This window comes from Hyperolius riggenbachi, chromosome 1, assembly GCF_040937935.1.
Source record: "Hyperolius riggenbachi isolate aHypRig1 chromosome 1, aHypRig1.pri, whole genome shotgun sequence".
NCBI classification, from domain to species: Eukaryota; Metazoa; Chordata; class Amphibia; order Anura; family Hyperoliidae; genus Hyperolius; species Hyperolius riggenbachi.
This window is the reverse complement of record NC_090646.1, coordinates 318,024,065-318,042,836: the sequence shown is the minus strand read 5'-3', so window position 1 is coordinate 318,042,836 and position 18,772 is coordinate 318,024,065. Positions and strand designations below refer to the sequence as shown.

The 18,772-nt window shown below is 44.1% G+C and overlaps 1 protein-coding gene across 1 annotated transcript in view; it reads right to left on the bottom strand.

Annotated features, from left to right (window-relative positions):
- Positions 1 to 18,772, bottom strand: part of POLR2B (RNA polymerase II subunit B) — a 470,934-nt gene that overhangs the window by 388,582 nt on the left and 63,580 nt on the right. The window contains exon 6 of the mRNA XM_068233836.1: positions 4,230 to 4,373. Within this exon, the coding sequence (XP_068089937.1) occupies positions 4,230 to 4,373 (144 nt within the window). The remainder of the gene's footprint in view (positions 1 to 4,229; positions 4,374 to 18,772) is intronic.

Genomic DNA, 18,772 nt, shown 5'->3' with positions numbered 1-18,772 from the left:
CGTCTGCTGGCCAGATAGAGGCAGGATATTGCTCTAGCTGGAAGTTAGCAATTGTGTTTGTTGTAGTTGGCATTTAGTTTAGAGGTGGTGGGGTGAGTTCCCTGGAGGTGAGAGGTCCAGGGCTTGCCCACACTTCCCTCTAGGTGTTGCATGGTGGTTTGGGGGCCCCAGCGAGTGAGAGAGACCTGGGGCCCCTGGGCTGTCATGTGGACCAGTGTTTGGGGTTCCTATACTGCCCTGGCATTTTAGGGGCCCTAAACCGTGAGGAGTAGTCTAGAATCCAAATGCCTCAAAATGACCTGTGAATAGGACGTTAGGCCCCTTAGCACACCTAGGTTGCAAAAAAGTGTCACACATGTGGTATCGCCGTACTCAGAAGAAGTATTATAATGTGTTTTGGGGTGTATTTTTACACATACCCATGCTGGGTGGGAGAAATATCTCTGTAAATGGACAATTGTGTGTAAAAAAAATAAAAAAAATTTGTCATTTACAGAGATATTTCTACCACCCAGCATGGGTATGTATAAAAATACACCACAAAACACATTATACTACTTCTCCTGAGTACAGCGGTACCACATGTGTGGCACTTTTTTGCACCCTAAGTGCGCTAAGGGGCCCAAAGTCCAATGAGTACCTTTAGGATTTAACCGGTCATTTTGCGACATTTGTTTTCAAGACTACCCATCATGGTTTAGGGCCCCTAAAATGCCAGGGCAGTATAGGAACCCCACAAATGACCCCATTTTAGAAAGAAGACACCCCAAGGTATTCCGTTAGGAGTATGGTGAGTTCATAGAAGATTTTATTTTTTGTCACAAGTTAGCGGAAAATGACACTTTGTGAAAAAAAAAATTAAAATCAATTTCCGCTTACTTGTGACAAAAAATAAAATCTATGAACTCACCATACTCCTAACGGAATGCCTTGGGGTGTCGTCTTTCTAAAATGGGTAATTTGTGGGGTTCCTATACTGCCCTGGCATTTTAGGGGCCCTAAACCGTAAGGAGTAGTCTTGAAACCAAATGTCGCAAAATGACCGGTGAAATCCTAAAGGTACTTATTGGACTTTGGGCCCCTTAGCGCAGTTAGGGTGCAAAAAAGTGCCACACATGTGGTATCGCCGTACTCAGGAGAAGTAGTATAATGTGTTTTGTGGTGTATTTTTACACATACCCATGCTGAGTGGGAGAAATATCTCTGTAAATGGACAATTGTGTGTAAAACAAATAAAAAAATTGTCATTTACAGAGATATTTCTCCCACCCAGCATGGGTATGTGTAAAAATACACCCCAAAACACATTATACTACTTCTCCTGAGTACGGCAATACCACATGTGTGGCACTTTTTTGCAGCCTAACTGCGCTAAGGGGCCCAAAGTCCAATGAGCACCTTTAGGGCTCGTTCCCACTATCGCGAATCCGCATGCGTCCAATGCATGCGGATTCGCACATGTAATGCAAGTGGATGGGCCTGTTTCCACTGTAGCGTTGTTGAGGTGCGTTTTTTTCAGCGGTAAAAAAACGCACAAAAGAGCCAACGAATTCGCCTGCGAGTGGAATGAATGCGAATCGCCGCTAATGTATTTAATAGTAAAAACGCATGCGTTTGTTACATGCGTTTTTACCCGCGATTTCGCGTGCGATTTCGCACCTTTTTCAATTTTATTTTGCCCTGGCAGTGTCATGGTTAATTTCGCATGGCACCCTGCCATGCGAAATCGCACGCGAAATCGCGGGTAAAAACGCATGTGGAAACGCATCCGCATGCGTTTTTACAAGCGTCGGAATGCCGGCGAAATCGCGTCGCAACAGTGGAAACGGGCCCTTAGGCTTTACAGGGGTGCTTACAATTAGGCACCCCCCAAAATGCCAGGACAGTAAACACACCCCACAAATAACCCCATTTTGAAAAGTAGACACTTCAAGGCATCCAGAGAGGAACATAGTGAGTCCGTGGCAGATTTAATTTTTTTTTTTTGTCGCAAGTTAGAAGAAATGGAAACTTTTTTTTTTTGTCACAAAGTGTAATTTTCCGCTAACTTGTGACAAAAATTAAATCTTCTATGAAATCACCATGCCTCTCAGTGAATACTTTGGGATGTCTTCTTTCCAAAATGGGGTCATTTGGGGGGTATTTATACTATCCTGGAATTTTAGCACCTCATGAAACATGACAGGTGGTCAGAAAAGTCAGAGATGCTTCAAAATGTGAAAATTCACTTTTAGCACCATAGTTTGTAAACGCTATAACTTTTACCCAAACCAATAAATATACACTGAATGGATTTTTTATCAAAGACATGTAGCACAATAAATTTGGACAAAAATGTATACAGAAATTTTACTTTATTTGAAAAATGTCAGCACAGAAAGTAAAAAAAAAAATATTTTTTTTTTTTTACAAAATTCATGTCTTTTTTGATGAATATAATAAAATCTAAAAATCACAGCAGCAATCAAATAGCACCAAAAGAAAGCTGTATTAGTGACAAGAAAAGGGAGGTAAAATTAATTTAGGTGGTAGGTTGTATGACCGAGCAATAAACCGTGAAAGCTGCAGTGGTCTGAATGGAAAAAAAGGCTCTGGTCCTTAAAGAAAGCCTGAACTGGAAATTAAAAGTCAAAATAAGCATACACAAGTCATACTTACCTTCCATGTAGTCTACTCCTCAGTGTCTTTCTCCTGTCCTGTTTGTTCACTGTGATCAAGGGAATTTTCCGTCCTCCATTTTGAAAATGGCCATTACCCATAATAGCACACAGTTAAACTGTAACATCGCCCACTTGAGCCATAGGGAAACATGGACATTACCTGGTACATCAGTTTTCCTCTTAGCTATAACTGACAGCAACTGAAATATTTCAGATCTGACAAAATATTGTCAGAACTGGAAGGGATTGTTGTCAGAAGAAAATGGTAAGCTTCTGAGAGGAACTGTTGGCAAAGTAATGTTCATTTGAAGTTACCTCGTGTTTATTTTAAATATTTTTACTCAGTACAGGTTAACTAAGGGGTGGAAAGACTGTGGTCCTCAAGTGGTTAAAGAACAACTATCAAAGAAACTGTTTTTCTGTAAAACCCACGTTCCTAGATTTTAAAAAGCAACACTAGAAGCATTTTTCACAGTTCTCATCACAGCCTGAGTGAAGAAATAGCTGTGTTTACCCAGTTGTATGTAACAATTTTTTGTGTCTGCATCAGGGGAGGGGAGGCAGCGCTGTAATACGTAGCTAGGTTATATTTCTCCATGGCTGTAAACTGTTTACTTTACTGATTCCAAACACAAGGAAGAAAGGAGAAAATCCCCGCACTCCAACAATCACTGGGAGATACACATACTGTGCAACTGCTATCTCACTGTGCCTCCACAAAGTAAACAACAACTTGGTCAAACTTGAGAGAAAAAAGACGTGGGCACCAGGGCGCTTCAGCCAGCATTTATTGCACTTGCATGTGTAAAAACAATGTAGCAGCATAAACATGGAAACACCATCAATTACTTCACCCGCAGCTCTGTGTGTTTCTGTCTGTGTGTGTGTCTCTCTCTCTCTGCCATGCTGTCTAAAGTAAACAGTTTGGTCAAACTTGAGAGAAAAAAGACGTGGGCACCAGGGCGCTTCAGCCAGCATTTATTGCACTTGCATGTGTAAAAACAATGTAGCAGCATAAACATGGAAACACCATCAATTACTCCACCCGTCCAGATGACACCTAACACCCAGAGCCCGTCCTCCCGACAATTGTTTCGCACCTGCTGGTGCTTGTTCACAGGGTTTTAGCTCAGCGGCGTTCTGTTCCAACCGTTCTTGGAACAGAACGCCGCTGAGCTAAAACCCTGTGAACAAGCACCGGCAGGTGCGAAACAATTGTCCGGAGGACGGGCTCTGGGTGTTAGGTGTCATCTGGACGGGTGGAGTAATTGATGGTGTTTCCATGTTTATGCTGCTACATTGTTTTTACACATGCAAGTGCAATAAATGCTGGCTGAAGCGCCCTGGTGCCCACGTCTTTTTTCTCTCAAGTTTGACCAAACTGTTTACTTTAGACAGCATGGCAGAGAGAGAGAGACACACACACAGACAGAAACACACAGAGCTGCAGGTGATGATTATTTACACACGTGAACATGTAAAAACATGGAATGTACCTTAAAATGTCACAGTAAAGAATATGTTTCAGAAATAGAGCATAAAAACATGTAGAAAAGGAAATGTTCTAACCTCAGGGGTCTCAGCAGGACACACCATTCCCCACAGGGTGTTATGCAACTGTCTGGGCTTGGCAAGTTTACCATCTCTGCCAATGGGTGAATTTAGTCTGCGCAGGTGTGACAAAGTGGAGGCAAATGTTAATCTGTTCAAAACCTAAAAAAAAAAATCCCATGTTAGATTTAGTTTTAAAAAAAAAAATCTAGACTTAAAAAGTACAACTCCAGAAAAAAAAAGTTACTGTATTTACTAGTGGATTAGCAGACATTTTGTACCAAAATTATGGCCTAAAGGTTGTGTAAAGGTTGTGGGTTGACTTATTCAGGAGCTAAGACCATGATTCAGCTTATGTCCAGGCCCCTACATGCAAACCATGCATTGCATGTGCGTGTTTATGCTGCATGGAAAGCACTGGAAACATGCCTGTAACCATAGTCACCCCCAGGGCTGTGGAGTCGGAGTAATTTTGGGTGCCTGGAGTCGGAATAGGGAAAAAATGCACAGACTCCGTCTCCTAATGAATTTAAATTGTAATTAAAAATAGAAAATATGATAAAATGTTCTATTTATCAGATAATAGTCTATTAATATCCAATATGGAAAATGATACAGTAGTTTGGCCAGACCACCACACTATCTACTTCTCCTTTACAGCACCAGCTATAAAACAACCAGTGAAAGAATTAATAAAATATTTTCCTTGAAAGGTGTCACCCCAACACCTTCAGAACAATAAAATAAATAAAAAAAACAATTCTTGTATATAAGAAAAAACTCCATCCCGACTCCAGATGGCAATCAGATAAAATACCTGGATCAACACTACCGACATTACCTAGTAATTATAGCCATGGATGTCTCAATGCAAGGAAAGCATCTAAGCCCCCTTTAAATGCACATATACAATTTGCCATAAGTACTTCCTTTGGCAATGCATTCCACATCTTAACCTCCCTGGTGGTCAATTAAAACCTCCAGGGGGCAGCACAGCACAATTATTTTTTTTTATAATCATGTAGCTAGCCCAGCCTACATGATAGCTGCTGAGCAGCGGCATCCCCCCACCCCCTCCGATCGCCTCCAGCGATCAGAGCAAGCAGGAAATCCCGTTCAGAACGCGGCGGGTAGCGGCGAATCGGCGTGGAGCAGCAGCGATCACATAGTACACGCAGCTAGCAAAGTGCTAGCTGCATGTAAGAAAAAAATATTTTGCAAATCGGCCCACCAAGGCCTGAGCGGTGCCCTGTGAAGGCATAGCCCGTGCTCAGCTCAGGCTTACCCGCCCAGGAGGTTAATCACTCTTACTGTAAACAACCCTTTTTCTAAATGTCTAAAAATGTTTTTCCTCCATGCACAGATCATGTCCTTTGTGAAAGCCTAGGGAAAAAAGCTCATCCGCCAAGCTTCTATATTGCGCTCTGACGTATTTATACATCTTAATTAGATCCCCTCTAATGCTGGGCATACACGGAGCGATCCGGCGGCTCTATTAGCCGGCAGTTCGAGTCCTGCCGCGTCTCCGCTCATCCCCGCAGCCGCCCGGATCGCTTCCTTATCTTCCACTCGATTCCCCACTATTGTTCGCTCGCGGGGATCGAGCGGGGAATCAATACGCACGGTGATCGGACCTGTCGGAAATTATCAATCGAGCCATCAGCGGCTCGATCGATAAAAAAAAAAGTGCCGTGTATGCCCGGCATTAGGCGTCTTTTCTCCAGACTAAACAAACTCAGTTTATCTAACCTTTCTTGGTAAGTGAGACCTTCCATCCCTTGTATCAATTTTGTTGCCCGTCTCTGCACCTGCTCTAAAACTGCAATGTCTTTCCTGTAATGTGGTGCCCAGAACTGAATTCCATATTCTCGATGTGGCCTTACTAGAGAGAGTTGAGCAGGGGTAATATTATGCTAGCATCTCAAGTTTTTATTTCCCTTTTTAATGCATCCCAAAATTTTATTAGCTTTAGCTGCAGCGGCTTAGCATTGAATATGATTATTTAACTTGTTGTCGTTGAGTACTCCTAAGTCCTTCTCTAAGTTTGATGTCCCCATCATCGCTACGACCAAAATGCATGACTTTACATTTTTCAACATTGAATTTAATTTGCCATTTATGTGCTCATATAGCCATCCTATCCAGATCCTGTTGCAATGACTTGTTGATTCTGCACAATTTTGTATCATCTGCAAAAATAACATTGCTTTCTACTTCTACTTCACAGCCCCTGAAGAAATTGTTAGAAGGCATGAGACCCCAAGCATACAAAAAATGCTGGGGTCCTATACCAATCATACAGGAGTTTATATCCCCTTTCTTTTGTTAGGCTATTGAGGATTGTGCCATATCCAAAAATATATATTCCCACTCCTCAGTTGCCCAATTGGCCTGAAATTCATCTTGCCATTTTTTCATTACTGGGGTCACCACCTCCAATTTCTGGTACCATATTTCTGAATAGAAAAGGAAAATGAACCCTGGGATATGGGCATAGATATGAAATGCTCTCTGAATAGAAGCAGGCAAAATTTTCATCCCCTCTCTAAGACAAGATTTGGCGAAGTGTCTAACCTGAAGGTATCTAAAATAATCAGAGGATTGTAGCCCAAGCTTGACTTTAACCACTTCAGCCTTCAGTCGCTTTCACTTTATGCATTCAAGCAATGTTCACCTCCCATTCATTAGCCTATAACTTTATCACTACTTATCACAATGAACTGATTTATATCTTGTTTTTTCCGCCGCCAATTAGGTTTTCTTTGGGTGGTACATTTTGCTAAGAGCCACTTTACTGTAAATGCATTTTAACAGGAAGAATAAGAAAAAAATGAATTCATTATTTCTCAGTTTTCAAACATTATAGTTTTAAAATAATACATGCCTCCATAATTAAAACCCACGTATTGTATTTGCCTAATAGTACCGGGTATAACACCATTTAAATTATGTCCCTATCACAATGTATGGCGACAATATTTTATTTGGAAATAAAAGTGCATTTTTCAGTTTTGCATCCATCACTATTTACAAACTTATAATAAAAAAAAATTAAAAAATAGAAATATTTCATCTTTACATTTATTTAAAAAGTTTAGACCCTTTTTTTTATTGTTATGGTTTTTTTTTATTAAACATTTTATTTGGGTATTTTTGGGAGGGTGGGATGTAAATAGTATTATTATTATTTATTTATAAAGCGCCAACATATTCCGTGGCGCTGTACAATGTAAGAAAACAAACAAGGGATACATAATGATACAGACAATGATCTACATCAAATATGAACACTAATACAAAATACAGCACTGCTGATTACAATTTGATTTAACATGATGACTAAAATGTATAAATGTCTAACAGAGTGCAAGCAATTAAATTAATAACATTCCATGACACAAAAGGGTGAGAGCCCTGCCCTTGCGAGCTTACAATCTAAAGGAATGGGGTGGAAAATAGAGGTGGGTTAGTATACAGTATATATATGTACAGGCAGTGCATAATTAGGTTATTTAGTGGGGGCATGGCCTAAGGTAGAGAATATGCTTGTCTGAAAAGGTGGGTTTTGAGGGCGCGTTTAAAGATTTCAAAGGTGGGAGAGTGGCGGATGTGCTGTGGAAGGGCATTCCAGAGGAGGGGTGAGGAACGTGAGAAGTCTTGTACACGTGAATGTGAGGAGGTAATTGTAGAAGAGGATAAAAGAAGCTCGTGTGCAGATCTGAGATTTCGGTTGGGTTGGTATCTGGAGACTAGTGAGGAGATGTACAGGGGAGAGAGATTGTGGAGAGCATTGTAGGTTAGGGTTAAGAGTTTGAACTGAATCCTCTCATTAGTAATTTTAGTAATTAGTAATTTAGTAATTTTTTTATGTAAATATATGTTTATTTTTATTTTTTTTTACATGTAGATGTAGTTTTACTTTTTGCCCACAAGATGGCTGCCATGAGTTGGTTTACATGACGTCACTAAGCGTAACATGTACGCTTAGAGAGACGTAGGGGGACGCAAGAGGCAGAAAAAGCGAGTCTTTCGAGAGAAGCGGTCGTTTTTTCTGAGGGGGAGAGGAATCAATCATCGGGCACCATGTCCCGATTGATTGATTCCTGGGCTAACGATCCACAGCCGGGAGCGCGCGTGGGAGCGCACATGGCCTTCTGCACGTAGCTTCTACATCCAAAAAGCGTACATGGTTAAGATGAGGCTAGGAAAGAACCAATCCTTATGAGATAAAATCTCTCAAAGTAAGAGCCCTAACAGCATTCCAGTTATTCCAACAACAAGCATGACAACTCGGGGGGGAAATCCCCATTCATCAGTAGTGACTCTTCTAAGGAGTGCAATTTAGATAGGCCCAAATGCTTCCTCTGGGGTCTCCATATAGTTAGGGATTTGTCAATAACAGCTAGAGGCATATGTTTAGGTAACAATGATTTTCCTGTCCATAACAGAGAAGATATGGGAGGAAGGTCAACCCATCTAGTCATACCATGCGCAGAGGACCACTGTTAGCTGGGAAAAGCAGGAAGCAAGAAAATACTGCCATAAATGTGAGACTCCCAATGCTCCCTTGGGCTTATTTCTGGCTAAATAGTTATAGGTAATCCTCCGGATTTTATCTGGCTATATAAAACCCATAAAGTAGTTTTTTAATATCAAGCCTTAAGATCCATATGAGGAGGGAACGAAAGAGATACAAATGCTTTCAGAGTGCAGTCATCTTCACCGCATTTATTCTACACGTTAAAGCGGATCCGATATAAAAAAACTAACTAGAACAAGTAACTTGTCTATATATCTTATCTAAAGTTTAGATAGTTTACACAGCAAATCTAGCTGCAAACAGCTTTAATAGAAAATGATTATTTCTTCCTGTGATACAATGACAGCAGCCATGTTGTTCTAAACATTACACAGAGGCAGGCTTATCTGTATCTTGAGCACTCAGCCTGTGAAAAAAAAACAAATCCCCCCTCCTCCCCTCTGCCTCTGAAATCAATGGCTAGTAACACCTCCTCCTCCACCTGCCCAGACTGAGCTCCCATGAGCCCTTGCTTCTGCCAAGGCTCTCTGAAAACCTGTGGGCACCTCGGATCGGATACCCGTACTATATTTGTTCCATTCCCTCAGGAGCCCATGCAGTTTGGCCAGCATGGGGGTATAATTAGCTGTCTATAACTGTATATAATTGAGTGATTGTAGGGGGATAGAAGAACTCCCTGGTATGTAAGGCCCTTAGTCTGGATTTTAAATTTAAATGTAGAGGCTAGGAAGTCTGTCAGGTGACATATTAAAAACCACTTAAGGACCGGGTGATTTTTCTATGATCCGTGCTGGGTGGGCTCTTCAGCCCCCAGCACAGATCACATTGCAGGCAGGGCAATCAGACCTCACCCACTTTTTCCCCATTAGGGGGATGTCCTGCTGGGGATGGGGGTCTGATCACCACCGGCTGTTTGTGTTTAGCGGGGGCTCCTCAAAGCCCCCCTCCACAGCGCTATTCCCACCTCCCTCTCCTTCTCTCCCGCTCTTCCTCACTAAAGGCGGTACAGGACAGCGATCCGTCCTAAACCGCCTCTGATAGGCTTCAGCCTATCAGATGCCGGCGATCCCCGGCCAATCAGAGGCCGGGGATCGCTGATCTCCTTTATGGCGCTGCTGTGACAGCAGCTCCGTACGATGTAAACACCGGGGATTTCTTCCACCGGTATTTACATTTAGCCTGCGAGACGCGATCGGAAGCTCGCAGGCTGTTCACGGAGCCCCCCCGCCGTGAACTGACAGGAAACGGACGCTCGAACAAGCGGTCGTTTCCATGGAACACCACAAACGACCAGCCGCCGCCTATCGGCGTTAGCTGGACATTAAATATTTAGATTTATTGACCTTGAAGCCAGAAGCCTTCAATGAGTTAAAATACATTTGAGAGGGAGATATGAGGGTTAGTGAGGGACAAAATGTTGTCATCTGCGAATAATGCTACATTGAATTCTACACCGCCCACCGAAATACCTGCAGTCTGAGACCTTCGAACAAGTATGGCTAGGGGTTCAATGCTGAGGGCAAACAAGAGCTGAGAGAGAGGATACCCCTGTCTAGTACCGTTTTTAATGGGGTATGACTCAGAAGTGAGGCCCATATTGCATAGAGATGCTGTAGGACCCATATGTAGACTCCAAATACCATTTAAAAATTCACCTCCTACCCCAAATTTCTGCAATATCAAGCGAAGAAATCTCCAATCTACACATTTTAAGACCTTCTCTGGCCTATTTGGTTTTTAGCAGATAATTTTATTTTCTATCATTCTTCCTTTACACAATTCTAAATATATTTTAACCTCCTTTGCGGTATGGACGAGCTCAGCTCGTCCATAACCGCCGCAGGGCACCGCTCAGGCCCTGGTGGGCCAATTTTTACAAATTTTGTTTTAAAAACACTTTGCTAGCTGCGTGTTGGAGACAATCGCCGTCGATGTGCCGCTACCCGCCGCGAAACAGGGCCCCCCACGAGACCTCGTGTGCAGCCTGGCCAATCCGTGCCAGGCAGCGCTGAGGGGTGGATCAGGACTCCCTGTGACGGTCGATGACATCATTCAGTTCGTCGCCATGTCGACGGGGGAAGACCGAAAGGAAATCCCGTTCAGAACAGGATTTCCGGATGGGCTTGAACGCCGGCTGCGATTGGAGGGGTGGGAGGGATGCCGCAGGGAGGGGGGAATTATGTAGCTAGCGCTAGGCTAGGTACACGATTTAAAAAAAAAAAATTCAAAAAAATACTGCTGCGCAGCCACCCTGGCGATCTTAATAGAACGCCAGGGTAGTTAACCTCCTTGCCGGTTATCCCGAGCTCAGCTCTAGGTAACCTGCGCAGGAGGATATCTCAGGCCCCGCTGGGCCGATTTGCATAATTTTTTTTTTGTTACAAGCAGCTAGCACTTTGCTAGCTGCTTGTAACTTCCGATCGCCGCCGCTCGCCGCCGATCCGCCGCGCCGAGTCGCTCCCCCCCGCCCCAGAGCCCTGCGCTGCCTGGCCAATCAGTGCCAGGCAGCGTTGAGGGGCGGATCGGGATTCCCTATGACGTCCCGACGTCCATGACGTCGGTGACGTCATCCCGCCCCGTCGCCATGGTGACCGGGGAAGCCCTGCAGGAAATCCCGTTCTCAACGGGATTCCCTGCATACTCTGATCGCCGAAGGCGATCGGAGTGGGTGGGGGGATGCCGCCGCTTAGCGGCTATCATGTAGCGAGCCCTTGGCTCGCTACATGATTTAAAAAAAAAAATTTAAAAAAATGTGCGGTGCTGCCTCCTTGCCGGATTTTTTAGACCGGCAAGGAGGTTAAAGAGACACTGTAAGAATAAAAACGTCCCCTGGGGGGTACTCACCTCGGGAGGGGGAAGCCTCCGGATCCTAATGAGGCTTCCACCGTCGTCCTCTGTCCCACGGGGGTCTCGCTGCCGCCCTCCGAACAGCGGCCGACAGCCTGTTCACTATTTACCTTTCCAGGCTCCAGTGGGGAGCTGTTGCGGCTCTTCTGATGGAGATAGGCGGAAATAGCCAATCTCCGTTGGGCCCTCTCTACTGCGCAGGCGAATTGCGTCTGCGCAGTAGAGCGGCCCGACGGAAATCGGCTATTTCCGCCTATCTCCATGGGAAGAAGCGGATACTGCGCCTGCGTTGGAGCCAAAAGGTAAATATTTACGTCGCCGCCGCTCCGGGAGGATTTTCGCTGCCACCGTGGGACCGAGGAGGACGGGGGGAAGTCTCAATAGGATCCGGAGGCTTCTCCCTCCCGAGGTGAGTACCCCCCTAGGGAAGTTTTTTTTGTTACAGAAAGCACCATTTGAAAAGCAGAAATCCAGGACTATACTAGAATGGGTATTTGCATGCTTCAAATTTTTGTGGCTTTTCTGATATGTTCCCAAATAGTACTGTTTCTTAAAAAATATTTTACTTTTTTTCTGTGGGATGCCGTTTGCTGCTAAACATTTTCCTGAAAGACGTCACTGCTATAAAACTCAGGAAAAATTCTTCAGCTGCTCACAGTTAAAATCAGGGCTGTGGAGTCGGAGCAATTTTGGATGCCTGGAGTCGGAGAAAAATGCACTAATTCCGACTCCTAATGATATTAAACTGTAATTAATATAGAAAATATGATAATGTTCTATTTCTACTATTTCTAATAGTCATCATAAATAATTTATATATACAGTAATAGCTGTGCTTAGTCCACAAATATGAAATAAACCAATCAAAATTAGTTACTTGTGCTGCTTCAATAAAGCAGTCCCCATAATTTTAAAGTCAGATATACATATCTGATTGTGACTATACAGTATATATGATGTGTACACAGGAATCTATTATACATACTAAATAACATCTATGCTGTAAAACTAAAGCCTGATGTGTAGCGGTGTCACTAATAGGAGATAGAAATTCTGTGTTGATGCTGATTTATGCAAATGTATGCACTCTCTGCTCATGAAATCAAATAATTTGATATGTTAAAATTTGATTTGGTGACTACGAATTAAAGGGTACCTGAGACTGATGAAAAGAAAAGTTTTATACATACCTGGGGCTTCCTCCAGCTCCCTTCAGGCCAATCAGTCCCTCGTTGTTCCCCACCTGGATCTTCTGCTGAGTTCCGGTAATTCAGCCAGTCAGCGCAGTCCGCCCACGTGCCGCTCCTACAGCTAGGAGCATTCTGCACCTGCGCAATAGTGCTGCGCAGGTGTAGCACGCTCCAGGAGGTGGAGTGTGTGCATGCGCACTACGCCAGACTGGCTCAAGTACCTGGACTCATAGCAGAAGATCCAGGTGGCGGAGGACGACCGCGAGGGACTGATTAGCCTGAAGGGGGCTGGAGGAAGACCCAGGTATGTATAAAACTTTAATCTGTCTCAGGTTTACTTTGTTACACAGTAGTACTAAACATGTACACTCCCGCCCACAAAGCTGCAGGGAATCCACTGAGAATGTTGTGCACATTGAACAAAGAGGGGTTGTCTATCACCCGTAAACCTGGTTCAGATTGTGCATGAAGAATGTGTAATAGAGTAAGAATTGCCTCATTCTCCTGCAGAGTACCTGAACATCACTCTTACATGTACCCACAGTTACATTGCCTAGGGTCAGATTGTGCATAGAGAATGTGTAATAGAGGAAGAATCCCCTCATTCCCCTGCACATCATCTTACATGTACCCACAGTCACATTGCCTAGGGCCTGATCCATGTTCAGATTGTGCAGTGCATGAAGAATGTGTAATAGAGGAAGATTCTCCTCATTCCCCTGCAGAGTACCTGCACATCAATCTTACATGCACCCACAGTTTCATTGCCTAGGGCCTGATAGATGTTCTTTGCTCCGGGCTGTACCTTTTTCAAGTACTGTTACCAAGGACTAGTTTTAGTTTATGACTAAAGGGAATAAATATGGCAGTCTACATATCCTTCGGTTGTCTTAAAATTCCTAAGCGTTGACAGTTAACGTAATAGACGAATTTCATGTTACATACTTTCAATCAACAAGATTGTAATATGCAAATTAGAGGAGTTGGAGTCAAGGAGTCGGAGGAATCCTAAACTGAGGAGTCGGAGGGTTTTTGTACCGACTCCACAGCCCTGGTTAAAATGCTGTCACATGTCTTAATTCACTGTTAATTTTGCGTGGTACACATTTAAATTTAACATGACAGGTTTTTTTTTCCATTTTATTTAAAAGAAGCAGCACAAGTGACACCATTTTGAAAAGTAGACATCCAGGGCCAAACTAGAATGGGTATTTTGTGTCCTTCAAATTTTTGCAGTTTTGCCGGTATGCTTCCAAATGGGACCGTTATTTTGGGAAATTCCATTTTTTCATGCATGGATTTCAGTTTGTCGCTAATTATTTATTTGTTTTTGTGACAGGCACATTTTCTATAAAGCACTGGAAAATGTATTCTTTAGCTTTTAACAAATAAAATGGTATCTCATATGCCTATTTGAATACTAACTGGGTCAACAGTGGACCATTATCCTTGGCCTGTGAGCTTGGAGTTTTGGAGGACATTTTTTTTTCTAAGGGCATATACACAATTATTCAGCAAACAGTCAAAATGGGCAAAGTAATTATGTAGAGTGCTTTGTAATGGAAGAAAAAAAAGTAAAAATTAATATTCATAGGCAGTGTGATACATCTCAAAGCATGGGGAAATGCAAAGGCCTGGATTAGAGGGACAAGATGGGCAATACATTTTTGAGTCTTTTCTGCGGATATGCTTTTCTTGGAGTAGTGGGGGAGCTAAGCTAAGGAGTTTTACCAGTTTCAAACACCAGAGATGTAATTATTTGTTCCTGGTATTTCAGAAAGGAGCCACTGTTACATGCTTTTTTGAAAATTACGTATGAATTGTACAGTGGCAGCTGCAAAAAGTAAATTTCAACCTTTTCATACCACAATTTAGTTTTCCTCAGTACCAAATATGAGGTGAGTATTTGATCCAAGAGATCTACTGCCCACTTGTGCATATTATAATCTACAATGACCATCGGTTTCTGTGTCTGTTGCCTGTTAGACATCACTGACGTAGTAGCAGCAGTGTGAATTGTGGTCATCATCACAACATCCCTCTTGTCCTTGTATTTCAGAATCAGGCATTTGCTACTTCGCAGACTGCATATTTCCCCCTTCTTTAATTTCTTGTGCACAACCTCTTACGGTAGGCCTTTTCTATTTGATCTCATGGTTCTGCAGGCCACAATTCAAGCATCAAAAATAAATTTGAATAGCACACGCATTTAAAAATTATCGAGTTATAAATAGTACCCTTGATTTAATAGGGAACTCATGAGGTCCACAATGATCCTCCCATTAATGCCCATGTATGCTGGACACCCCTCAGGTTGCAGCAGGCTGTCCTTTCCCTCACATATGCAAAATGCATGTGTGTAGCCTGTGCCACTTTCACAAAGAGTATAAAACTTCACCCCATACCTAGCTGTGTCAACCGTTATGCCACTAGTTGCGGTAAAGGGAGGGATATGGGGGTGTTCGATGTCTGGAAATGACCACTGGGGGTGACTAATTTCATATGGTACCTCCTGTCTCTCAGGTACCCTTCCCTGCCGACTGACAGCCCTCTGAGTATCCTGGCTACCACAACTGCGTACTGTTCTCTCTCCTTCACTGTATGAGTCAGTGTCACTGCTGACGATAGGTGCAGTGACATGAGATGGCACCCCACTGCCAACTCTGGCTTGTTTTGCTGTAGGCCCTGCAGTTTCAGAGCTGGAATTGTTGCCTGACAGCGTATCAGAGCATTCACGTGGCAGGGAGGCTAGCAACACTACCAATACTACCAACAGTAGCGCGGTAGAAGGGAGGGTGAGAGGAACAGATTAGGGCTTATAAGGGCTAAAGAAAGCTACGTAGGGCTTAGTAACGCCTCATTTCCACTTAGTGCGCTTCTGTTCACTTTTAACAGCACATCAATATTACAGATTGATACGTTACTGAAAAGTGGACAGAAGTGCACAAGTGGAAATGAGGCCTTAGCCTAAGTACAGGTGACACAAAGGATTAATAGGTAAGGCAGGGTTTAAAGGGATCCTTAAGCCTAATAAAAAAATTAGTTTTACTTACCTGGGGCTTCTACCAGCCCCCTGCAACTGTCCTGTGCCTTCGCAGTCACTCGCGGATAGTCCTGTCCCACGCCGCCAGCCAGGCTCACTGTGTCTGCACAGGCCTGGACACGTGTCATCTTCGCGTTCCCGTCTGCAATAGCGCTACAGCGCAATAGCAATACTTATCGCCAGACCTTTCAGACCTCTCGGTGAATTGAAACTAGCTGGCTGCAGAGGACAGGAGGATCTGCGAGGGCACGGGACTGCTGCAAGGGGCTGGTAGAAGCCCCAGGTGAGTAAAAATATTTTTTTTTTATTAGGCTTAAGTGCCTCTTTAAAGTCACTAGCAACATTAGTGTATGTGTGGGTGGTGGTGGTGGTGGGGGGTTGAAATGAATGAATTAGGGCAGGGGTCCCCAAACATTTTGGGTCGAGATTGCGGGTCAACATACTTCAGACTGCTGGGGGGCCGGAGTATACATAAAATAATGTAGAAATCTTTGCGGGCCAGACATTGAAGCATACCCATGTTACAACCTCCAGTCCAATTGGACAAAATTGTCACCTGATGTGAAATTTGATTGGAAACCAGTGAATTATTGCTTTCTGGCTTCCATGTGGATAAGTGGTGCCAGCACTGCTATTCTATATGTGGGTCACCAATATTTAAAGATGAAGCTGACTGCATCTATAAGTAATACATTTTGTGTGTGGGGAGCCAGTAAAAAAGCCTAAGGGGGCCCCATTCGGCCCACAGGCCTTAGTTTGAGGACCACTGAATTATGGCTTGTAAGGGCTTACAAAAGCAACATTAGGCTTAGTAAGCCTAAGTGCAAGTGACACAATGGGTTAAAAGGCAAAGCAGTGGGCAAATGACTGAAATAAAGTAAAAAAAAAACCCACTATTTCAGAATCATTTATTTCGCCACGTACAAATTAATTTTGGCACTACAGGGTCGGTGATGGTACAGTAACATACAGTGGCACACAGTAACAGTATGGTGCATAAACGCATATAGTAACAACAGTGTGGTGTGCATCCATACAGTGGATACACAGCAGTAGATACAGAAGATAAATAAAAAAATAAGCCAAGGAGAGGGGCCAGGGGACAATCCGCTGCTATCAAGGCACTCAAACGCTTTGCAGCGATATCAGACGGCCCACAGGTCGACCTTGGAAGAGGATAGTGAGAGATAGAAAAGAAATGGAGAATAGCGAGTGCACTTGGTTTGCGTCCAAACCTGGCCAGCCGGTGACCTGGAGTAGTGTTCTGGCTAGGCCCCCGACCCTGCTGCTAAGCCCCTGCTGCTGGGGCGTTAAGCTGGGGTGGTGCGTTGGAGGCTGCATATCACCTGCCCCCCCTCCAAGCAAGATATTGGATCGTGGCAACAGCAGGGACTAGTATGGAGCAGGCAGGACTAGGTCCAAGGTGCGGGGATCCAACTGATGGCTGTGGCGGTAGTGGGTCCTCAGCTTGATCTAGATGGGTAGAGGTCCAGCAGGTGGGCTTAGAAGCAAGAAGACGGACTTGGCTTCCTAACGATGGAGCAGACCGGGAGGTGGCAGAGCAGGCATTTACCACTCCATCTGAGCAGGCGAAAGCCTGCTGCACATGGGAGGCTAACCTCCGTTGGAGATGGTCTCAGCACAGCAGCAGTCCGGGTGGCAGCGGTGGCAATGGATGAGTCCGGCGGCAGCAGATATGTTTATCCGTGACTTAAAGACAAGTTGTTTGCAGAACGTGGGCGGCCGAGTCTCCAGTCCTCAGCGGCGGTACTCGGACAGCCACGTGGTGCAACAGTGTGGATGCAAAGCTCAGCAGTTGGTGGTGTGCACGTTCCCCGGCGGCAGTGCAGGTGACCCGGCGGTTATGACCCAGTCAGGCCCGTTGTCCTGATGTTCTGTCCTTACAGCTCCCATCCCAGCGGCAATGGAGATGGATAGTTGACCTGGAAATCCGGATGGCTTTGCAGGATCCAGAGCTCAGTGTGCCCAAGCCCTCCAGGATGTGGGTGGCAGGGGGAACTCCACTGCGGGCCAAGCCTAGGTGAGCCAAAACGCAAAGCGGGTTCAAAATATAGAAGGGTCTATTACCCTGTGTGCCTTGGAGACCTACACAGGCGCCATCTTGGTGTTTCACTGTGCAAGCACAGATAAAACTCCTTTCTCCTCAAATCTGACACTGGGCACAGATCTGAGGTGAAAGGAGAACTTGATCTGTAACAATGTAAATATTTATTTAATGTTCACTGAATGATTGCTACTATTGGCTGTAGCTGCAATCATTCAACTTTTCCAGCAATCTGATTGGTTCTGTGATCCACATGTTCACAGTAACTAATTGGTGTTCAGCAGGTGCTGCCGGGAGTTCACGTGCACAAGTGCAGAATGTAGGAACAGCTGTGCACAAGTGCAGAATGTAGATTGTACATCCAGAAACACAGGACTGGACTATTTTGAACGTAGAAACTACGTCCTGGAATGTAAACTAGTTAAATAGTAAACGCTCCACACCATTACATCACACTCGCTGGTTTGACAACTATGTAAAAGAACTAAAGAAAGAGGGGCACAGACTGGAATGACAGTCCTCTGAAGACAAACATTCCCTAATTGCTCACCTGAAAAAATATCAAACCCTGATCAACAAAAAAAAATCCTTATTTCTGGAGGTTGCAAACGCAGCTAACAAACCAGTCCAGCTTTTCTGCAGTTGACAATTTCTGCAATCCATCTTGCAGGAAATCCAGCATCAGACCTTCACAGGACCTGTGTGAGAAATTTGCCCACTTCTCAGACACTCCTCCTTACGATCTGCCATTCAATTCACAGCACCGGAAACCTATGCAGAGCCATATAATGGATGCAAAAACAGTCTACCACCATGGTCTGATTTCAAGGTAAATACTGAAGATGATATCTTGGATATCTACATGAACCTGTGCCA